General features: G+C 60.9%; 2 protein-coding genes across 3 annotated transcripts in view; both read left to right on the forward strand.

Annotated features, from left to right (window-relative positions):
• Positions 1-710, forward strand: part of OSBPL5 (oxysterol binding protein like 5) — a 49,689-nt gene extending 48,979 nt beyond the window's left edge. For both annotated transcript variants that reach the window (XM_047692762.1, XM_047692764.1), the window contains exon 22: positions 33-710. In XM_047692762.1, coding sequence (XP_047548718.1) covers positions 33-171 — 139 coding nt within the window. In that variant the 3' untranslated portion in view covers positions 172-710. The remainder of the gene's footprint in view (positions 1-32) is intronic.
• A 3,229-nt stretch (positions 711-3,939) lies between these two features.
• Positions 3,940-22,740, forward strand: LOC125079270 (tumor necrosis factor receptor superfamily member 10A-like). The gene is made up of 11 exons (XM_047692769.1): positions 3,940-4,066; positions 10,605-10,692; positions 12,297-12,425; positions 13,339-13,453; positions 14,586-14,665; positions 16,758-16,886; positions 17,300-17,338; positions 17,442-17,467; positions 19,294-19,554; positions 21,374-21,416; positions 21,793-22,740. The coding sequence occupies exons 1-11, from the start codon at positions 3,974-3,976 to the stop codon at positions 22,089-22,091; spliced, it is 1,302 nt and encodes a 433-aa protein (XP_047548725.1). The 5' UTR covers positions 3,940-3,973; the 3' UTR covers positions 22,092-22,740.

Consider the following 22,740-nt stretch of genomic DNA (forward strand, 5'->3'; position numbering starts at 1 on the left):
TGGCTCAGCCACCTTCCTCCCTGTCCTTGCAGGCACCTCTCAGCCATGCTGAGCTCCAAAGGGAGGGCCAGGCAGGTGCTGGCCCCAGGCCTCCTGCAGAGCCCCCGCTCCTGGTTCCTCCTCTGCGTCTTCCTGGCCTGTCAGCTGCTCATTAATTACATCCTCAAATAAGAGCCCTTTGGGGGCAGTGTGGGCGTGGCCTGCAGAACTCGGCCAGCCCCCTCCTCCCTTCCAGGCACCTAGCACTTTCAGCCAGCCCGGGAGAGGCAGAAAGAGCCATCAAGCGTGGCCCCGGCGGACAGAGAGGCCCACGGGGGCTGGAGGACAGCAGGAGGCACCTGGAGGGCCACACCGGGTCCTCCAGAGGAGCCGCTGACCTTGCCGGTGGGACCCTCCACCCAATGCCAGCCTTAACGCTAAAGCCAAATGCAGCTTTCATCTTGCCTCTCGCCCCCTGGTCAACATGCCTGCTCGATCCTGGTCCAGCGTCCACATGCCCCGCCTGAGTGACGGAGCCGGGCGTGGACGGACTGCCCAGGCTTTGCACGGTCACCCCCCCCCAGCAGGGATGAGCTGGGGAGCTTTGGCGGGACAAGCCTGGAGTCCCAGAGGTTCCCACGCCTCCTCCGTCCGGATGCAGAGGGCCGTCCTTCCTGAGAGCCTGCCTGCGCTGCCCAAGGCGTGCTCAGAGGGGCCTCCCGGGGACTCCCGGGCAGACTGGAGCTACTCCGGAGACAGCACTGGGATTTTTCTCTGCTTCTGTGCGGAGTGGACAGGACTCCCACGAGGCACACCCGTGGAGCCCACCCCGCCTCGCACAGCCTGGGCATGAGCCGGCACAGGTGTGCGTGTGTGGGCAGGCGTGCACAGGGCACGGCCTCTCAGGCCGCAGCATTCCCTGGGGCAGGGAAGCCCAGGTTGGCCACTTGGCTGGGACTGATGCACGGTCTTCCTGTTTTACACTTTTTTAATAAAGGCAATTGCAATATTTTAGGCAGGCTGCAAGCAGCGTCTGGCGTCTCGCCTGTTTGTGTCGAGTGCCACCGTGTGTGCCCGTGAGCATCTGTGAGCTTACGTGTAATCACACTGAGCCTTCAACTCTGTGGGGGAGATGCCATCAGGACCCACCGTCCCATTCTCCAGAGTTTGTATCCATGTTGCTGTCCCCCGCCTGCCCTCCTGGCCCGGAAATAAACTGGCGCACGCTGTGTTGTCTTCCTGGGGGACTTCCGGAAATGTGGGGGGTGTTCCCGTGGACAGAAGCCAAGCCGGCAGATCCTGAGGCCCCGAGGATGGGGAGGAAGGATCCAGGGAAGAATGCGGGGCAGCGTGCGGGCACCCTCCCTCAGGACCCCGGCTCCAGGACAGGGTGGAGCTCGGGCTGGGGAGAGGGAGGGGCAGGTGGGTGATGCCTCTCCAGGCCCTGTGGCTGCCTTGGTCAGAGGGGACCCCAGGAACTGGATCGCTCCCCAAGGGCGGTGCCCCCAGACTGGCTTTGGATCCCCACGTAGAGGTCACCCAACTGCTGAGGTCGGGTGCCCCAGAGGTCATAGTTTTCCGCGACTCCTTACCAGGGCTGGCCGCTCCAGAGAGGAAGCCCGTGGCCACTTCCTCTTCCGACCCCCCCATGTGTGGCCTGACTCATAAGCTCCACCGCCACACCCCACAGCAGCCTCAGAATTCCCTCCAGAGTTGGCCTGTGGCCTTGGTGTGCTGATGTTGCGCTAAACCAACCAGGAAAATGTGGACGGGTGGACGGGTGGACGGGACTCCGTGGGAGCAGCTGGTCCAACCCAGATGGGCGGTTACAAGGGGGTCACGTGGCCCTTGGAAACAGCACAAAGCTGGGCATTGCATCTGGGTCCCTTGGGTTAACCTGGGTGTGTAGACACTGCTGTGATACTCTCGGGTGACGGGGGTCGGAGCTGTGCCTCCCATCCCCCACGCAGTCCTGCTCTTGCCTTGATCTAGCGGTTTCTCGTCGCCTTAAACCGTCTCTACGGTTCTTCGAACCCCAAGATACAGTCAGCCGGTTTCCAAGATTTGTCAAAAAGTGCCAAAACCAAGAAAACCCAGAGCCGTGTGCTAGATGATAAGGCTGAACTTAAAGCGCTTTCTGTTTGCGGTTTGTCTTCCCCCGCCCCCTCAGAGATTGGGGAGATGGTTTTAAATCTGGAGTCCGTTGGAAGCCAAATTCAAGGTGAGCAGGAACAAGGCGGTTGGCCCCAGCTCGGGATCCTCGGGCGGCGGTCAGCAGAGCAGAAACTGTGGTGGTCTGGGGACACCCACCCTGCCCTGGGCTGCACCATGAGGTGGGGCGCCTGCAGGACTCCAAAAGAATCTGGGGTTTGCTCCTTTACCTGCTTCTACCTTTGCTGGGACCTGACACACACACACACACACACACCCACTTTACACGTGCCTCATAGTGCACATAGGGTCTGTCATCCCTGGAAGGACAGGCAGCCCCCAACTTCTCGAGAGGCTTCAAGCACAACGGGCAACGAGTAAGGAAGGACTGGGTGAGAGGGACGGGGGAGCCATCGCAGGCGCATTGCAGACCACCAGCCCTGGACGCTCCACACCAAGGCCCCTGGGCCCCAGGCAAGGGCTGTTTTATGAAGTACCGCTGAGCCCGCGTTCTGGTTCTAAGCAAAGAAGAGACTCTCTTCTCCTTTCTGGCCCCCGGGCGCAGCCTGGACCCGCCGTCTACACCGTCAGTAAATCCGCTCCCTCCCGCCGGCTCGCGTGGGATCTCAGTCCTGCCCGCGGCCGGCACGCGCTGGGCTGGTCCCGCGGGTCCCCCGGGCTCTCGGACAGGCCTGCCCGCACCTGCCCACCGTGCCGGCGGGAGGGAAGAGTCCAAACGTCCCCTCCATCTGCTGGGACGGGTCTTCCGGAGCTGGGGCCGCGCGGCTCCGATCCCGCCCCCTCCCTCAAAGGGGCCCGACGCCGTAGGTGCCGCGAGCGCGAGACGCGACGGCGACTGCGGGACAGAACGTGCGGGACAACAGAAGCTGCGGAACGGCGGCGCCCCTCGCCCGCGGCGGCTCGTCCTCACAGGGTCCTTGTCCCGGAGGAGGCCGGTCCCGTCCCGGTCCCCGCGGTCAAACCCGAGGTCCTTCGGGGGTCCCCTCCGACTCCGCCCGGACAGGGTCGGGACTGGGCGCGGCAGAGGCAGTTTTCGAGTCGGGGCGGGTCGGATTCGCTTCGCCGAGGCGGCCGTGCGCGGGGTGCGGACCCGCGCGACTGCGGGGGCGGCGTCGGGGGAGCCAGCCCTGCGGCCAGGCCCGGCGGGAGGGCGCCTTGGGGGCGTGCGGGGGAGCGGGACAGCACCCCGCCGGCTGCGCTGGGCTTCGGCTCCGCGGCGAGCCCCACGGCCCTCCCGAGACGCGGGGGTCGGACGACGCGTCCCACCGGACTCGGCCGCCCCGCCCGACTTCTAAGCCGTTGTCGGCCGCGCGGCGCGGTCTCCCCGGCGGTCTGCGGCGGGGCTGCCCCGGAGAGCGCGGAGCGCCACCGCCCCGCTCCACAGCCAGCCCCGCGCACTCCCGGGTCCCGCCCTCGCCCGCTCCCCCCGTCGCGCGCATCCTCTCCCGGGAGTGCGCGCACGCGCACGAGGGCGCGGTGGGGGGGAGGGGGCCGAGCGGAGAGGGGGCAGCGGGGGGGGCAGGGGGGCGAGGGGGGGGCAAGGGGGCAGCGCGGGGAGGGGGCGCGCGGGGAAAGACCCGGACTGGAGTTCCTGCGGACTTAGGGATCGGCCTGAGGCCCCACGGCGGGCGCGTGGAGATGACGTAAGCACCTCCGCAGCCCTTAAAGGAAAGGGCGTGTCCCGCCCCCGCCGGGCCGACCAATAGGAAGGCGAGTCCGGGCGGGGGCGAATTCTGGTCTGATGGTGGGAGGCCCGCCTACCAGAGCCTTTAAAAGCCGGGGCGCGGGCGGCGGGAGCACAGCGCGTTCGGCGGCCGCCGCGATGGCAGCGCTCCGCGGGGTCGTGCGCGCGCTGCCGGCTCCGCACCCGTCGGTGTTGTGGCTGGTCGTCCTGTGGGTGTCTGTCGGAGCCGCGGTAAGCGCTGCGGGGCTGCGGGGCAGGTTGGGGCCCGGGTGGGGGCGGGGCAGGTCGGGGCCCGGGTGGGGGCGGGATAGAGCGGCCCGTGCGGCTGCGGACCCCGGAGGCGGCGGGCGGGCCGCGGCGCAGGCAGCGGTCCCGGAGAGAGCGGGCCTGGGCATGCCCGCGGCGGGCGGGGGAGCGGCCGGGAGGGCTCGGGCGGCGCTGCAGGGCGCGCGCGGAGCCCGATGTCCGGCGGCCGGCGGGCTCGGGCCTTGGGCCGCAGGCGTGTCCCGGCTGCCGGCGCTCGGCTGTCCTCGGCGGCTGGGGGCGCCTGCGACTCGGCGAGGTTGCCGCCGGCGCTGGGGGTTGCGGCCGGGCTTGGGGATGCGGGACTCTCGGAGGAGGGCCGCGGGGAGGGAGGGCGGCTGCGCGAGTCGGGGGCGCTCGGACGGCGCAGCTCCGGCCCCGGGGCCTGCCGGAGGGTCGCGCTCTCGAGCCCGCTCACGGTGGGGCCCGGCGCTGCGGTCGCGGACGGGAGGCCCCGGCCGTCCGCACCCGGCGACTACCAGAGTGCCTTGGGGGCCGAGTGGCCGCGGCCTCGCAGGTTTTCTCCCCAGAAAAGGGTGTCTCCTCTGGTTCTAGCACGTGGTTTCCGCTCACTTACCTTGTACTTCTCTTCGTTTTATTTAAGTTCGGTTCACTGACCTCCGGAGCATCCCTGGTTCCGAGGTAGAGGGCAGGGACTCAGCGGTCCCCGTCGCTGGCTCATTGCGGCCCTTCCCGCCCGCGGGCGGTGCCGCCCCCGCCCGGCTCCAGCAAGCCTCGGTCTGTCTCCTGCACTCCCTGGTCTCCCTCTCGGGCTTCGGGCTTCGCGTTCTTCCCCTGCCTGCCCCCGCGCTGCCCTGTTGTGTGTCTTCGGTTCCGCGCGGGATGGACTCGTGTGGTCACTGTCTCCCTGTCTGACCCGTCCCACTTAGCGCGACGTCCACTAGCTCCATCTGTGCTGCTGCAAACCGCGAGATGTCTCGTTTCTGTTGTCGTTTTGAAGGCTGAGTAATTTTTCTTTGTCTGTAGGACATCAGCTCTGTCCCTGTGTCTGTCCATGGCCGTCTGGGCTCTCTGTGTAGCCTCACTATCGCGGACGTTGCTGCTGTAAACCTTGGGCGCAGATGCCCCTTTGGATCACTCCATTTGTATCTTTTGGGTAAATAGTAGTGCAGCTGCTGGGTCATAGGGTAGCTCTGTGCGGAACTCTTGGAGGAACCTCCATACAGTCCTTTAATTTCTGCAAAAAAGTTTATTTACTCATTCACTTGTTTCTTAAGATTTTGTTTATCTGAGAGAGCGTGTGCAGCACGGGAGGAGCAGTGGGAGAGGGAGAAGCAGGCTCCCCGCGGAGCAGGGAGCCCAGTGTGTGGGGCTCCATCCCAGGACCTCAGGAGCATGACCTGAGCCAACGGCTGCTGCTTCACTGACTGGGCCACCCAGGTCCCCTGATTGAGAGACAGACCAGAGCAGGGGGGAAGGAATTCCAGGAGACTCCGCAAGCTGAGCGCAGAGCCCGTCGCAGGGCTTGATCTCAGGACCCTGAGATCCTGACCTGAGCCAGAACCGAGTCGGATGCTCCACCGACGGAATGCTTCACCCAGGCGCCCCGGACTGTAGTTTTTGTAAATAAGGGTCCGTGTGCCAGTGGGAGTTGTTCGTGGAATTCCCGACTTCAGTCCCGTCTTGGCGTCTTCCTGCCTGGAGGGCGCTGGCAGCTGACACCTTCTTAGACGTGCCCCCCACCCCGGGGCTGCCTGCTTCTGCCCACACGTTTGCCGGGTGTGCGTAAGCGCGTTTGGTCCAGAGCGAGTTCGGAGCGAGGTCTCCCGGGTCCGACGGCTCGTCGTTTTCTCTGTCCTCGCGTATGTTCGCCGTCCACGCTGGTGGCTCGCAGCTTCCTGGATGGGGGGCCCCTTTGTGCCGTCTGGTCAAGTGTGTCCGGTGATGTTTGCGAGACCGCTCGGACGCGCTGGAAAGCTTGACCCAGAGAGCCTTTCTTTCTCTCCTTTTTATCGTGAGTTTCATTGGTTTTTGTGGCAAATATTGCCCCGTGTCCATCTACCCCGTGTTCCCTGCGTGTTCGTCTGTCGCCTGTGGACTCTGGCTGCTTCTGTGTCGGGACTGTTGGGAATGATGCCGCCCGCAACACGGGGGTCCGTGGGTCTTCTCAGACGACCCAGAGGTTGAATTGCTGGGTCGTAGGGTGGTTCTGTGTTTAGTCTGGTGAGGAACCTCCAGGGTGTTCCCCAGAGGAGCTGCCCTCATCCGAATGCCCACGACAGTGTGGGGGGTCCCTCTTCTCCGCATCCTCACTGACACTGTCGATGTCTTGTCTCTTGGGTGCAGCTGTTCTGACAGGTGTCAGGTGATACGTCACTGTGGTTTTGATTTGCATTTCCCTGACGACAAGTGACGTCGAGCATCTTCTCACAGGTTTGACGACCATCTGCGTCCTTCGGGAAAATGTCTGCTCGGGTCCTGTGCCCGTGTTTTCACCGGCACTTTGGTGTTTGGCTACGGCGCTGTGCGAGCTCTCTGTCCGTTCTGGGTGTTGAGTCCTGGTTGGGCGTACGGCTCGCCAGTGTCTACTCCCATGCGGTCGACGGCCGCTCCTTCTGCCGATGGTCTCCCGTGCCGTGCAGAAGCAGCGAGCCTTTGAGTCTGCGAGACGCGGTCGTGCATCAGACTGTGTCGCTTGGCGCCTGTTCCGGTCGCTTCTTCCATCAGCCTCTTGTCATACAGGCTGAAGCTTCTGGGCCGGGAGGACCAGGGACCCGCGCCTTCTGGAAATAGCCCGCCGGCCTGCCTTGGAGGGTGCAGGGCAAATGCCTCCCTTCCCTTCTGCATGGCTGCGTCACAGCCGCTGGGCTCAGGGTTCTCAGGACCCCTTCCGGGGCCTTTTCAAAGCAGGCGGGGTGGTTGGTGACTCCTGTAGTGTCCCTCCTCGGAGGACCTTCTACTCCGTGGGGCCGGGGTTGCCAGGAGGGCGGTGCTCACTTGAGAGCAGGGGCACGTTCTCATTCCCTGACGGGTTTGGCCGCTTGCAGGCCCCTCAGGGCTTCCCCCCTCGAGTGCTGGGGTCTGTGAGTGCTGGATGGCTGTGGCTCCAACAGCATGGCAATTCCTTAGGGATATCTTGGCCCAGAAGTGAAGGGGCCAGAGGGGACTTGGAGCTTGGGGGGCTGCTGTCAGGGGCCTGAGGGGAGGGCGGGGAGCAGGGGGACCCGGGGCTGGGCGAGCCCCATCGGGGTGGGGGCATTGCTGCTGGTAGGTGGGCCACTGTGGGACCATAGGGGACCATTAGTCATCTGCAAGGGAGGTGCCTGCCAGAGGCAGTGAGCTGGGTGCTCGTGCCTGGTGCAAACTGATGGAGTCCCCATAAAACTCAGGTCGTGCGCTGAAGAAGAGTCAGATGTGGTCTCTTTGAGAAAGGAAAATCTGGGGCGCCTGGGTGGCTCAGTGGGTTGAACCTCTGTCTTCGGCTCAGTTCATGATCTCAGGGTCCTGGGATCGAGCCTCGCATTGGGCTCCCTGCTCAGCGAGGAGCCTGCTTCCCCCCACCCCGCATCTGCCTCTCTGCCTGCTTGTGATCGCTGTCAAATGAATAAATAAAATTTTTAAAATTTAAAAAAAAATCCGAAAAAGGAAAATCCATGCAAAAGCAATGCACGCCAAAGTACAGACATTTCAGATAAAGAGAGAATGGGACCCTGTGCTTGGTCCCAGCCTGCCCACCCGCTTCCTGGGCTAGAGTCCCAGCTCTGGTTCCAGGAAAGCTGTATTCACAAAGGCTTGCAGCTGTCTGCTGATGCAGTCGTTAGAAATACTGCGTCACGTAGTTTTACCTCGGTTGCTGAGTTTGGGGGGTGGGCTTCTGTTTTTCCACACCCTTGTGGTAGGACATGCCCCCAGCTTGCCACGGGGGTACAGGTGAGACCACCCACCCTCCCAGCCCGGCTCTCCTCCTGGCTGGGGGTTGGCGGCACCGTGTTCCAGCATCCCCAGAGCTGGACACTGGGCTGAACTGGGGTGAACTGGGCTGAACTGGACACTGGGCAGAGTTGGGGTGTTGGAGGGGGCGGGGCCGGGTCGGGGGGAGGCCAGTGGCCCTGAGCCAGGAGAGGGTAGGGGACAGGACATGATTTCTTTTACTGTTCTTTGCCACTTGGAGCGTCCCCTTGCTGACTGAGCTGGAGAGCTTCAGGGGGACGGAAGGAAATGGCCTCCATTATGTTCTTGACCAGGCTGAGTTCCAGAAAGGAAAGCCACTTTCCTCTTGTCGTGAGAGTTTTTTTCCTTTTTTACTAGGGTTTTAATTTTTCAGGTTTCATTTTGAGACAGCGCTTGACTTTTGAAGTTACCAAAATAGTCTGGATGGTTGTGCAACCACGTCGGTGGGCCGTACTGTACACTTTCAAGTGGTTCCTCGTGAGGGGCGTGCATATGAGCCCCCTAACGAAGAAAAAGCGATCCCCCCTGCCCTGCAAAACACCAAGCCCAGGGAGCTAAAACAGCGGAGACTGGGCGCTGGCAGATCCCGTGCAGAGCTCTGCAGGCCGGTGCCTGCGCTGCACACTCAGAACCAGGGGCGGACTTGGAAGCAGGTGCCTTCCTTGGGTCCCCGACACCCTGCCAGTCACTTGCTGTTCCACCCCTGTCTCGGGCTGCGTTGTTGTCAGTCTTTCTTCTCTTCCCTGATCTCCACATGCCTGTAGAGCACTGACCCGTGGTTTCGTGGAATGTGGCTCCATTTGGGGCTCGTCGCTGGCTTTTTGTGAATAAGTTCGCGTTTGGCATTTTTTGCAAAAGTGCCATGGAAGTGACTTTGTGTCCTTCCAGCTACACCATCTCAAAAGACGCGCAACATCGATTGGTCAAAAGACACACGACATCAGTGACGATGACTTTGGTGACAATTCAGGGGGTGTCGGCCTCAGTAAAGTTAGTGTTTTCTCCGTCTGTGGTCAGCAGTGTCTTGAGGGGCGTTGCCTTTGGAACTGCGCCAACACTGCATGTTCTCGGGAGCTGTCGTCCACGAGTGCGCTCGCCGCTCGATGCCGCCTGAAGCGTGTGTCGTCGTCGGACTCGCGTGGATTTCCTTCCTTAAGCCCATCCAGATATTCTGTTGTCATTTTTTGTTTTGTCCAAGTCAAGATGTAACGGAAACCAATAAAAACTAAAAACGGGATCTCGTCAGTTTTCCTGAGAAAAAAGGGAAGTGGAGACAAGGAATAAAGGAAGCAAAAGCCGGAAAAGAAAGGAAAAAGGACTGTAAGAGAGAGTGGGATACTAAAAACACAGCATCCCGTGGCAGGAGGAAATGGAGCAGCGTCGGTCGTCCTGCACCTGCAAACAGGTCGAACTCTTTCCCGAACAGTCAGGCTGGTGAAGAAGGGAAAATGTGGCGAGGCGGGCTTTGCGGATCCCTGCCTGAAGGGAGGCGGCCGGCCCGGCGGGAGGGGACGGTGCAGGTGGGTGGCAGGCTCTTCCCGCCCGGACGCAGCCCGAGTGCCGTCGGCTCGAACAGGCAAGACAGTCCTGCCGCTTACCGGAGCCAGGATCGGCCGCCACTAGCTGCCTCGGGTTAGAGGTGAATGTCGCCAAGTGGGCAGCCTGGCAAACCGGAATTCAGCAGGCGGCCCGGGTGCCTGGCGTCCCTGCAGCACTTGTGAAGCCCCTCGCACCCCGCCGTGGGGCTCAGCATGCAGACCACAGACCCTGCCGTAGTCGGTGACATCTACAGACACACGCGCTTGGCGGGAGGCTGACTGCATCTCGCACAGCAGTAGCCCGAGCAGCGCGCGCAGTGAGGACGGCGGTCACGGGACCACGTCCGGGGGGCTTCGGTGTATGCACGCGGGGCAGGTGCACGCTCTGCATCCCCTGTTCCAAGCGGTGGCCGCTGTGCTTTCCTGACACGCACACACGTAGCTGCTGCACCCATGAACTCAAACAGGAGCGGAACCCTCGGGGCGCCGGGGCGGCTCAGTCCTTCGAGCGTCCAACTCTTGGGTTCTGCTCAGGTCACAATCTCCGAGTCATGGGATCGAACCCCATGTCGGGCTGTGCACTCAGCAGGCAGTCTGCTTGGGGTTCTCGTTCCCTTTCCTCCCCCTCCCCTTCCCCCTGGTCCTGCACTGTCTCTGAAGTAAAGAAGTAAATCATTAAAAAAAAAAAAAAAAAAGGCAAAAACAATACTTAGTCCCAAACGATTCAGTTCTGGCCAGACCAGGGGGTTAGACAGCAGCAGTAGGAGCAGTGCACCAGGCCACCTGTGTAGGGAAACGAAAGAATGTTTTCCCCCAGAGTAACAGTGCTCCAGGTCCAAGTCCAAAACTATGGGGATATGTAGGAAGTTCCCACGATGTTTCCCCCCAGCAACGCCAACCCCCATGAGCTGGCAGGGGCTGTCCCCGTGCGCTTGCTCCTGTCCCACCAGATGGTGTGTGTGGCTCCGCCTTCAACGGCGGCTTCTCTGATGACCCCTCTCCTTTTCTGATCGAAGGTGCCCCTGCCGGGCGGCGAGCCTGACTGCGGCCTGGACGAGTACAAGCCGGACGGTCTCGAATGGTGTTGCAAGATGTGTCCCGCTGGTGAGTCCCAGGGTGCCTTCTGGAGCCTTGTGGGGCGGCCCTCCCAGGCTGGAGAAGGGAAGCGGTGGGCCCTTGGAGCAGAGCCAGAGGCTGGCACAGGAGACCTGCGCTGGCTCGGCGGGTGGACCTCTCCTTGGCCGTCGGCCGCCCCATGTGAACAGGGTGCAGGCTTGTTTCGTCGGGGCGGTACCTTGAGGAGGAGGGAGGACAGTGTGGGGTGCTCGCCAAGCCGGATGCTCCCCGCCGCCCTCCCATTGGGGTGACTGCAGACACTTGGGAAGGGGGTCCTCGAGGACAGCAGTGAGCCTGTCGTCAAGCACGGCTCGTCCACGGAGGCTCATTCACCTTGGTGAGGAGTCTCTGAATGAGTCCCATGGGTCAGGTGGGGGCCCCAGGCCCCCAGTGCCTGCTCTGCCCAGCCCCCACGCCACGTACCTCCTCTCCACTCGCAGACAGATGTGCACACACGATCCGTGAGAGTTCCTTCACGGATCCCCCCCTTCGCGGGGGTGACCAATCCCTCTACCCATCACCACCTGTGTCCCCCGCTGCCCCCCACACTCTCGGCCACTGCGGGGCTCCTGCTTCGGGTCCCGAAGATCCACACCTTGACCCTCACCCTACATGCTCCCAGCACACCTGTGTATACACCATGCATGTGTGTGTCCACACCTGTGCACACCTGCACCCACAGCACACACGCACAGCCCATGTGGGCACAAAGGAGACACAGGTGCTTCACCCGGAAACCTTGTGAACTCCGCCCCTGAGCCAAACGCAGGTGTGACACACTTCTCCCAGCGAGGTGTGCTTGGTTCAGCTACAGCCTTTGCCTGAGGCAGGCCGTAGAGCCGGGGCTCCTCTGGGACTGGTCAGAGATCTCTGTCTCTAGACCTCGGGGTTCCCCGTATATGAGTTGGACGCTGTGCAGCCCACCCTGGGGAGCCGGGGGTGGACCCTCAGACATGGGGCTCTCGGTCCTCTGGTGTGTGTGCTCAGAACCGTGTGCTGACACGTGTCCGACATGTCGCTGAAAGCCGTGGGCACCAGGTCCCCAGTTCCTGGGACATGTGTGGCCAAGTGTCGATAAAGAATGTTTCAAAGAGAGGGGCCTGGGTGGCTCAGTGGGTTAATAAGCCTGTGCCTTTGGCTCAGGTCATGGTCTCAGGGTCCTGGAATTGAGCCCCGCATCGGGCTCTCTGCTCAGCGGGGAGCCTACCTACCCCCCCTCTCTCTGCCTAATTGGGATCTCTGTCTGTCAAATAAATAAAGTCTTCAAAAAAAAAAAAAGTTTCAAGGGGCGCCTGGGTGGCTCAGTGGGTTAAGCCGCTGCCTTCGGCTCAGGTCATGATCCCAGGTCCTGGGTTTGAGCCCCACATCGGGCTCTCTGCTCAGCGGGGAGCCTGCTTCCTCCTCTCTCTCTCTGCCTGCTTCTCTGCCTACTTGTGATTTCTCTCTGTCAAATAAATAAATAAAATCTTAAAAAAAAAAAAAAAGTTTCAAGGAGATGGTTGGCAGGGGTTGGTCCTCAAGTAGAGGCCTCGGGGGTCAGGTCCGGTCCCCCTGGGGCTCCTACCTCACCTCTCTGTCCTCCGCCTTCCCAGGCTCTCACGTCAGCAGACACTGTGGTGCAAACCATGGTGTTCCGCTGTGTAGCCAGTGTGAACCCGGAACCTTCCTTGCCTACCAAAACGGGCAGACCAGCTGCCAGCCGTGCACTACGTGTCGAGCAGGTGAGTGAGCCCCCGTCCCGCCCAGAGGGATCTTTGCATCGGAAGACCTCGCCGCCTTGCTTGGCCTTATCGGTACCGCCCCAGACGGAATTAGGCCCGATGAGAGAGCCGCCGGGGTACGGTCGCGGTCACGGGGTGACGTGCGCATGTGGTTAGAGTGAGCCTGCAGGGGATCGGGACTGTAGAGACGCTCTGTGCAAGAAACACACAGAAGTTTCCTTTTCTGTGTGAGCAGCACGTTGTTTTAAAGGACGTAATTCCTTAAGGAGACGCCGTCTGCACTAGCAGAGGAAGCAAGGTGCTCTGAGGTAACTCAAGCAGAGGATGTCTAGAACATCTATGTGAATGTTGTAAGGAAATCTACGAATCCAGGCGTGCTCCAGCCCATTTCGTGCCCTGGCCGGCGCGTCCGGTTTCGGGAAGCACGAAAGCGCGGGGATGGGCTTTGGAGGGCTGATCCTGCCTGTGCGTGGGACGTGACCCCCAGCGGGGAGTGTGGTTCTGTTCTGTTACCATCCGTCCGCGAAACGCTGTTCGTGGTGTCAAGCACTGCGGAAGGGATCTGAGGGGTGGTCGTCAACACGTCCGCAGTGGGTATTGCCCGAGTTGGTGGGGGGTCTCTCTGTGAACCGTTTTCCGTCTGGGCTTTCTCTCCCACGGCATCTCTGGCAGTGCGGTGCTCTTCTCTGTGGGGCCGACACATGATCGGAACCACAGGGTGGTTTCAGAGCAGGTGGCCCCGGCCCCTCGGCCCGGATGGAGGGCTGAGGTCTGGCTGTCAGGTCCCTCTCTGCCACTGCTAGGAAGGGAGGGGGAGAATTGGTTCCATGACCTCCACTGTGGGACTGCGTGCGGCCCTGTATGGGCCAGACGGTCCTATCCCCCGGGCTGACCCTCAACCATCCTTCTACAGACCAGGAGGTGGTGGCAGCCTGCACACAGACCAGCGACCAGCAGTGTCAGTGCAAGACGGGGAGCTTCTACTGCGACTCACTGAACTGTGTGGAGAATTGCCTCCGGTGTCACAGGTGCTGAGGGCACGGGTGTGGGCCCCTCCTGTAGTTACAGTATGGTGGACCCTGAGCCCCCAGCAGGGGTGGAAACCTCCAAGAGGGGCAGAGGGAGGGGAGGGGAGGAGGGAGCCACCGAGGGTTCTGGGGGAAGAGAGGTCTGTGTGGATGGAATGGGCACAGAGCAGCGTGACCACTCGTGCGCCATGAGTGGCCTGTGGTTGCCGTCTCTGGGCCACAGCTGGGTGCTTGTGAGAAAACCAGCAGAAGTGTGTTCTCTCACAGTTTCAGAGACCAGAAGTCTGAACCCAGGGGTTGGCAGGGCCATGTTCCCGCCGCAGACACTAGGGAAGGACCCTGCCTTGCCTCTTCCAGCCTCCAACGTTGCTGTCACTCCTCGGGCTCCTTGGCTTACCTGCTGGGCCCGCTTCTGTCTTTACGAGGTGGCTTCGCGTGTTTGTGTCTGTCTTCACGTGGCCTTCTCTCTCTATCCCAGCACACGCTGCCCTGCTGCAAGGACACTGGTCACGGATGAAGGCCCACCGTAGTCTGGTGTGACCTTATCCGTCATGTGAGCATCTCTGCAGACACCCTTCCGAGGTTCTGGGTGGGTGCGGATGTGGGAGGGCCTTCTGGGGACGTTGATGGTGGCACAGCCACTAAAAGTGTAGCTGGCATTGGTGAGGCACGTTGTAAACCAACATGCCTCGGGCTGTGTTGAACGGTAGCTTCCTGGACCTGCCAGTCCAAGGTCAGTAGTGCTTTCAGGTGAGGTTCGATCAAGGCTCTGGCTGCTCTGTCTCCCCTCACACGTCCACCTTTCCAAGAGCTTCAGCTTTGGGCTAACTTCTTTCTTGAGGGAGCTAGAGATACAGGTGAGGAGGGCCAGTCCTCCCAGCACATACAGTGCTGTCCAAGAACCGGTGTCCCCCATCCCACAGGTCCCAGAGCACAGGACAGAGCTTTACTCTTATGTGTACCAATCTGGGCCAGACATCGCGGAGATGCTGGGCAGTGACTGGGTGAAGGCTGGCAGCCATCCTGGGAGCTGGGGTTCCTCCTAACCCCTGACCCGTGGGTGGTGAGAAGGATGATTCGGGCCGTGTCCAGACAGGGAGGAGCAATGCTGAGGGAGTCCTGCCTCTTTCAGATGTACTGGTGCTGTCATTCGGCCCTGCAATGCCACACATGATACGGTCTGTGACTCGGACACTGGGGCAGACACACCAGGTAAGAAACAGGTGCTCTGTCTTCCATCCAGGTCTGGAGACCCTCCCTGTAAAGGTAGGACGTTTAGGCTTTGTAGGCCTGGGTGCCATGAAAACGTGCAGGTATGGGCTGTGGCTTGGGTGTGGCCCAAGGGCCACAGTGCACAGCCCTGGGTCTTGAGGAAGCAGATCGCTTGGTTCCCGCACTGGGCGTATGGGCCAGGGAAGCTCCTGGACGGAGGGGCGGGGAGTGGCCGGCTTCCGTGAGCCCTGAGGTTTGCTCCTGCTCAGTTAACACCTTTTCCGACTGCCTTTGTGGGACCCCGAACCAGACCAGGTCCCTGCCTTCAGGGGCACTCAGCTGGGCCCCAAGGCTTTGAGGTGTGCAGAAGCCAGAGGTGAGCTGAGGTCCCAAGCCTTTGGGCCTCTTGTGCTCAGTGTCTGAGTGAGACTCATGCTGCTTTGAAGTTGAGTCGTAGGCTGGTTCCTTCTTGGTTGTGTTTTTTGTTTGTTTGTTTTACGTATTACAGCTTCATAGCAATTTTTTTAAGAATTTTATTTATTTATTTGACAGACAGAGATCACAAGTAGGCAGAGAGGCAGGCAGAGAGAGGGGGAAGCGGGCTCCCCGCTGAGCAGAGAGCCCGATGCGGGGACTCGATCCCAGGACCCTGAGATCATGACCTGAGCTGAAGGCAGAGGCTTTAACCCACTGAGCCGGCGCCCCTCCTTCTTGGTTTTGATAGAGCGGACCCCTGAACAACGTGGGGTCAAGGGGCGCCCATTCCCCACATAGTGGAAAATCCACTGAGAACCCTTGATTCCCCATAAAAGCTTAACTGCGAAGGGCCTCCTGTAGAATGCAGCCTCCTCAAAGACCCGGATGGTTGGTCGTTTCCTGGGTCGTGTGTCACACGTACCCATTTGCTGTGCTGTTACCGTAGCGTACACTAGAGAGATCGAGGTGCTGAGGAGGTGGTGAGGACCAGCACACACACCGGCGGTTCAGGACCGCACTCGCTGAAACAGCCCGCGCGCTCGTGGGCCCTCGCCCTTGAACGCTGGGTGGTGGATGGTCAGCTGTATCTGTAGAGGTGGGCTACAGTGAACCTGGCAGGGTGTGGGGTAGGAGCTCAGGGTGCGGAGTGTTTTTCCCACCTGCACATACACGTGACCCAGGATTGTGTTTTGCAAAGACGCTACATCCAGTGTCCCTTGCCTGGACAGCGAGCATCCCTGTCCCGTCTTGGGCCACGGCCACCTTCACAGCAGGCCCTTACGTCAGAGGCACAGGGTCCCCTCACTCTTCCTCTGGGTTGTCCGGCTGCCCTGGGACATTGGGGTGTCCGGGGTGTCCGTTTACGTGGCAGCATCGGCTTGTGGATCCCACAGAACGTTCTGACTCGTGGAGCTTCCACTTTTCAAGGATCTCTTAACACCAAAGATACAAGAGCAAGTTAGGAACAGCCTAAGCAGAGCATAAAGAAAATCTTTCGCTCAAATGGTGGCATCACGTGAAAGACTTGTCCCGTCGGCCCTCCCTCGCAGCCCTGGCTGCCGATGCAGATGACATCTGGTGGCTGACCATCCAGGCTCTAACAGGCTTGCCCTGCCCCATGTGTCCTGTGTCCTTTTGGTGCTGTGGTGTCACCAGCGAGAGACCAGGGCACCTGAGTGGTTCTGCCAGCTCTTCCCCCAGGGTGGACCTGCCCTGTCCCTCGGGCCACCGTGGGTGGGTTTTGCTGCCGTCAGGACTGACCATCCTGTGCCTCAGGCTGGTGCAGGTGCAGAGGCAGAGCCCTGTCCTGGGAAACCAGGACCTCTCGCCGCTCGTCTGGCCATGCAGAGCTCTTGCTGCCTCCAGCCGCCTGTGCAGGATCCCACGTCCTGTGAGCCCCAGGTCCTCGTCTATGACACAGGAAGCATGAGTCTCTCCTGCCTCCCAGGAGGGATGTCACGTTCAGGATCATGGTCAGCAGGAGACAGGGCTTGGGGCCCTGAAGGAACATAGGGCCTCCGTTCCTCCTGGAGTGGGAACTTCCTGTAGCTCGTCTCGTGAGTGAGGAGCGCGTGCCTGACCCTGCTCCACCCGTCCCTGTTCCATCTCCTTCCAGGGAAACAAACACCCAAGGATGTGCCCGTCCGTGGGTTCAAAACAGTCATTGTCGTCTTCGGGGTCTTTCTCTGCATCATCATCACCATCGTCCTCTTCTGTGTCTTCCTTTACTGCCGTAAAAGGAAAGGTGAGTCACCATCAGGCCAGACCTGGAGAAGGCAGAGCGGCGGGTGCATCGGAGGGCTCCGAAGGGACCTGCGGTTGGGCGTCCCCGATGGGGCTTCTGCCGTTAAAGCAGAGCTGTCTTCATTTTCGCATTCTCGGGTCTGAGCTCAGAGCTCTGCTGCCCGCTCCCGGCACACAGCGCTTAAGACGCGAGTCTCCGCTCAGCTGGCTGGAGACGCTGTGTCCGGGGGCTGTGGGACCCAGCACAGGGAGGGGCTGGTGTTGCGTCAGCCTGGGGGCTCCTGGAGGGAGGCAGGGCAGCCGGCTGCGGGCCATGCACCAGGGACGCTCACCTCCTGTGCCCACCTCCTGAGCTCCCCTCTGTGTTCAGCCCTGCTCTCACCCTCTGTGCTCATGTCCTATTCCCCCTCGCAGGTTTGTGGCCTCGGTGGTGGTTCATCAGCTTCTGGAGAGGTAAGGACACTTTGTCATAAATTCAGAGCAGTTTCTTCCATTGCAGAAGTCCTTGTCCCCGTTGGTAGCAGTTCTGACTCTTTCTCCTCTTCTTGGTCTTCAGGAAGGGCAGGCGGGCCGGACAGCACTGTAAGTATAGCCCTTCGGGTTCCCCGGCGATGGCACCGGGCCTTGGTGGCAGCAGGGCCCCATAACACATCCCGGGGGGGGGCAGTCAGTGGGCGCACGGGAGCCCCTGCTTTCCAGCCGCGTGTGCTTCTACCTCGGTGGATCCCGAGAACGTGCTAGTCGGAGACTTCCATTCTGCCGGTCTAGGCCAGAGTGAAAATGAGGGACAGCGGGGCAGAGGGCTGTGCATGAGCATCCGGGGGCTCCTGGAACGGGTCAGCGCCACTGGGGAGCACGAAGCGGTAGAGCCTGTTGCCTCCAATCTGCAGGCCGGACTCGGGGGCGGGGCTCTTTCAGGGCTCCGGTGAGCATCCCCCCCGCCTCTTCAGTCGGGCTGGGAACCTAGGTCGTTGTGAGGCTGATGTCTCAGTGCGTCTGCTTCTCTTCCTGCGTCCGTGCGTCCCCGAGTCGGCCTCCCGGAGGTCACTCCCCATGTCGGTCAGTCACTCCCTACAGCAGGGCTCCCGTCCGTCCAGCGAGACCTCCTGTAGTCGGGTCCTGCTTGCTGGCGTAGAGCTCAGGGTGCGGACCCACGGGCACAGCGCGGGGGTGCTGCGGGGTGGTCCTAGACCCCTGCCAGGAAGCACAGAGGGCCAGATGGATGACTTGTTCGGTTCCCTGGAGGGTTCCAGAGTTGTGCTCGCACCACGCTGGAGACTGCTAAGTGTGCGGGAGCATTCCGTCCCCAAACCCAGTGTGCACGCCCTCCTCAAAAGATGCTTTATTGGGGCACCTGGGTGGCTCAGTGGGTTAAGCCGCTGCCTTCGGCTCAGGTCATGATCTCAGGGTCCTGGGATCGAGTCCCGCATCGGGCTCTCTGCTCGGCAGGGAGCCTGCTTCCCTCTCTCTCTCTGCCTGCCTCTCTGCCTACTTGTGATCTCTCTCTCTCTCTCTGTCAAATAAATAAATAAAAAATATTTAAAAAATTTAAAAAAAAAAAGATGCTTTATTGCGGGGCACCTGCGTGGCTCAGTGGGTTAAGCCTCTGCCTTCGGCTCAGGTCATGATCTCGGGGTCCTGGGATCAACCTCCACGTCGGGCTCGCTGCTCAGGGGAGAGTCTGCTTCCTCTCCCACTGCCTGCCTCTCTGCCTGCCTCTCTGCCTACTTGTGATCTCTCTCTCTCTGTCAGATAAATAAAATCTTTTTTAAAAAATTTAAGAAGATGCTTTATTGCTCGGGGCGCCAGGTGGCTCAGTCAGCTCAGCGTACGACTCTCACGCTCAGCTCAGGTCTTCATCTCAGGTCGCGAGTTCAGGCCGCACGCTGAGGTGCATGCTGGGCGTGGGGTCTACTTACATGGAAAAGATACGTTATTGCTCTTAAGTGCTACCTGTCACCTGAGCAGCCAGCAAGTGGCACAGGTCACTGAACAGGGTCCTCAGGGAATAGTCTGAGATTCGGCAAAAGTTACCGGAATGTGAGCCAGAGACAGACGTGAGTGAGGCTGTTGGGAAAACGGCGCACCCAGCCTTGCCGGGCAGGGTCGCCGCAGGCTGTCCCTGTGAGGAGGCGGTCAGACCACATAGGCCTCTGTCTTTGGGAGCCCCTTCAGACCGAACAGGCTCAGGCTGGGGGTGTTGACCCCCCACAGGCATTGGCGGAGCAGGAAGCTCGCCCCACCCCGTGAGCTGTTCTCTAAAATCGCCCTCTTGCTGCCGGCCCTCAGGCTGCGGGAACCCTCAGGCTGCGGGAATTTCCCGCCGTGTCGGGGCTTGGGAAGTGCCTATGTGGGAAGGCTCCGGGGCCGAATAACACGACCTTGTCCGACCTTGTCCTTGACCACAGACTTGCCCTCGGCACAGTGAGTCTCTGGTGCCCTTGAATTCTGAGAACGAGCAGCCAGCCGCTGACATGGAAGCGTCCTCGCCAGGGGCCAGGCTGGAGAATGAGGGCTTAGCCTCGACGCCCACGGCCGCACCCCGCCCAGCACCCTCCGAGGAGCCGTTGCAAGGGGCAGTTGGGGGGAGCCCTGCGATGCCACAGCAGGCGCTCCAGAGTGCAGACCCGATGGCCCCTGGGCCCCCCTCCCTCAGGACCCTGGAGCAGGTACGGAACCATCCGGGCGGGTCCGCGGGGCCGCCTGTGCGTCCTGAGCTCCTCCCGTGTGCGGGCTCCGCGTTCAGTGCCGACGTGCGTGCTGCTCGGAGCCCGTGGGATTTTCCTAGGGCAGCTTCCACGGCCCCAGGGGTGTGCGTTGTGTCCCTGTCCTGGGGTGGGAGTCCAGGAATGACGTGGGGACTCCAGTGCTGCTGCCCAGGCTGTGAGAGACTGTCTGGGCCGGGCCTCTTCTCTAGCGGCAGCTGGCATGTGGCCGACTGCCTGGCTCGGTGGCTTGTGGAAGAGTCACCCCAAGATCTAGGTCTGTCCTCGCGGGTGTCTCCCTGTGTGTGAGTCCATGTCCAGATTTCCCTTTTCCCTGAGGACGCCAGTCAGGCTGCAGTGACGCTGACCCTCACGCCCTTGGGCCTCTGTCGTCCACCACGACCCTATTCCCAGTTACAGTCCTGGTTAGAGGTTTAGACATCCCTGTCTGGGGGTACAGTTCAGTGCCTAGGAGCGCCACCTGCACCTGCTTCCTGGAGGGGATGTGACACCGAGGTGGGCACGGGGGCTCCCAGAGCATCCTTGTCCGGGTCCTGTGGCTGGGACGCAGTGGGACCAAGGAGGCCCAGCCGGCTGGTGTGGACGCCATCGCCTCCGCAGCGCGTGCGGGTCTCAGGTCGGCCCAACACCCCTCGGCTGGCACCTCCTGTGTGCCAGGCCCAGCCTCTGCGTAGCAGGGACTACAGAGGGAGGGGCGAGCGGACACAGCACCCTGCATGCTGTGGGCCGGGCTCACCAGGGAAGAGCAGTAGTCCCCATGCTCCGTAGCAGGGCTGCGGGAGTCTGTCCCCCTTCTGACCCCTGTGGAGGGTTTGACTGGAGGAGCCGACACCCGCTCTGTGGTGCTGGGGAGTTGGGCTCTTCGGGAAGAGGGGACAGCACGTGCATCAAGGGACAGAGCTCAGGTCTGCAGACTGGCCAGGCCCCATGTCTGAATCCTGAGGTCAGGGCACAGGTGGGGAGTAGAGGGACAGGGTTCCAGGGAGGAGATCGCAGAGCTCCTGTTCCACAGGCCATGGCCCGCGAGGTCCCCTGGCGTGGGCAGGGAGGTTGGGAACTCCAGCGCAGAGACTGGGTTCCTGGGCCGAGTGCCCACGGACATCACTGCAGGGAGGGAGCCCCTGACTCCGCTGGCTCTGAGACGGTCAGGGTGGAAGTCGGGACCCATGCCCGTCTCAGCGGGAGCCCCAGGGGGCCCTCTCAGCCCTGCCTCGAGAGCATCTGCCCAGAGCGGAGAGTTCTGTGCAGGTCCAGCTGTGGGCTGAGGCAGAGCCGGGGTCTGAAGGTGCGGCCCTCGGGCCCGCGGCGGGCGGCCTGACAAGGACGGGGGTCTAACCTTGTGCGCAGGAACCACGGGCGGCGGGGCTGCTGCTCACGGGCACTCCACGCTGGCGTTGTCCTCCGCTGGCTCATCTTTGCAGTCCCCCCTGGCCCTTCACGGGGCCTTCCTGGGGACAGGCATGCTGTGCTGTCCGCTCGTACTCCCTGGAGCAGAGCAGGTCACCCCAAAGTGATACAGTTCAGCTGTACCTGCCCGCCCACTGGAGCCAGGTCCACGGGGCCGGCTCTGGGCCGCGGGTGTGACCTGGGGGGGCTAGACCTGGAGCACACGCCAGGGCTGTGAGCTCGGGCCCACATGGGGTTTCCCCAAACACCTTCTTGCATCCCGCAAAGCTCCCCTGTCTGCAGTCCTGACCACGCTTCTGCTTCAGCCTCGCGCCTTCCTTCTCCTCCTGGAACAACCTGTTTCTTCTCTCTGTAGGAATATGAAGCTAAGTATTTTGTGAGGGACCCGTCCCGTGAAGGTATGTAATCTGAACCCCTCTTTTCTAGGGACTGGGAAGTCTCCCTCTTGTCTGGCCTGAATGTCAAGGCCTGGCGTCCTTGTTTCCCAGAGCGGGCCGCCTGCCTGCGTGATGCCGCAGGGACCATCTCTCCACCTGAGATGCACGTGTTCCCTCTCCAGAGGGACATGAGGGGAACAGCGTTTGCCAAACGAGGGTTGTGTGGGCTTCATGGACCTTGAATACCGTTTCGATGGGAGGAAGCATTCATGCTTTTCAGGAGAAGTGAGCGGGGGAGGGGATCCTTCTTAGAGTCATCGGTGAGCAGGCCCCAGCAGGTGCCACATGGCCCCCCAGTCGTGTCAACAGTCCTCCCCTTCGTTTTTACTTTTTTCAGCCCAGATCTACTATAAGTTTGAAAGAAGCATCTCTGATAAGGACTGGAAACCATTCATGAGGTTCCTCGGACTAGAGGACAGTGACATCGACAACTGTGAGAGCCAGTACCCCGGCGACGTGATGGAGCAGCACCACCAGATGCTGCGTGTGTGGAGGAACGGCACGGGGAAGGGCGCCTCCGTGTTCAGCCTGCTCGCGGCGCTCCATAAGATGCAACTGCGGATGTATTTGGAAAATATCATAAACTGGTTACTCGACGAAGGACTCTTGGGCAGACGTGCGGAGACCTCTGATTAAACTTCGGGCTCAGGTTATGCCTGTAACTGGGATCCTGAATGGGTGTGATCTGACCTCCGTTCCCAGTTTGTATCTTACTGGAAACTTCTTGAGTTCGTGACAGAACGGTCCGCACTCTCTAATAGATTGTTTGCAATGGGGAGGTCAGATCTGTATCCCAGCGAGAGTGTTTCCTGCCTGAAAAGACTAGCTGTGGGGACTGCCTGTGGCTGAGGTGCTGGATTTGGGCAGGGTCTGATGGTTCAGCGAGTCCTGAGCTGGGTGGCCGGGGAGCCACGGGCGGCACCCTCCGTCTGCAGCCCTTTCCCCAGAAAACTGGGGCTAGAGTTTTCTGCCCTGATCAGCTCTTGGGTCTCAGATCTGGGATGACCCTGTGACCTAGAAGGTGGTGTGAGTGTGACTGAGGTTCCTCAGTATAAGCCTCAGTATTAGCAACTCAGTGACAGGCATCCTCTACGTAGTTGTTGGGGGTTTTATTTCTAAGTATATATGGTTAGATTCAATTATAAAAATCATGGTTTGACCTTATGGTGTATATAGCAGAAGTAGTGGTAATGTTTATAGCATTAAATTGTTTTGTGTATTTATAGTATTTTTTCTTTCAGTCATTTTTTAAAGTTTTTAATGAATTTTTTAAAGTTTACTAACA

The sequence above is a fragment of the Lutra lutra genome, chromosome 10 (genome assembly GCF_902655055.1).
Source record: "Lutra lutra chromosome 10, mLutLut1.2, whole genome shotgun sequence".
NCBI lineage: Eukaryota > Metazoa > Chordata > Mammalia > Carnivora > Mustelidae > Lutra > Lutra lutra.

Excerpts from the sequence above, each read along its gene's own strand:
- LOC125079270 (XM_047692769.1), top strand. The coding sequence starts at position 3,974 with ATGGCAGCGCTCCGCGGGGTCGTGCGCGCGCTGCCGGCTCCGCACCCG. Across the intron at positions 14,666-16,757 it reads CACTGGGGCAGACACACCAG|GGAAACAAACACCCAAGGAT; the intron begins GTAAGAAACAGG and ends ATCTCCTTCCAG. Across the intron at positions 17,468-19,293 it reads CAGGCGGGCCGGACAGCACT|ACTTGCCCTCGGCACAGTGA; the intron begins GTAAGTATAGCC and ends CCTTGACCACAG.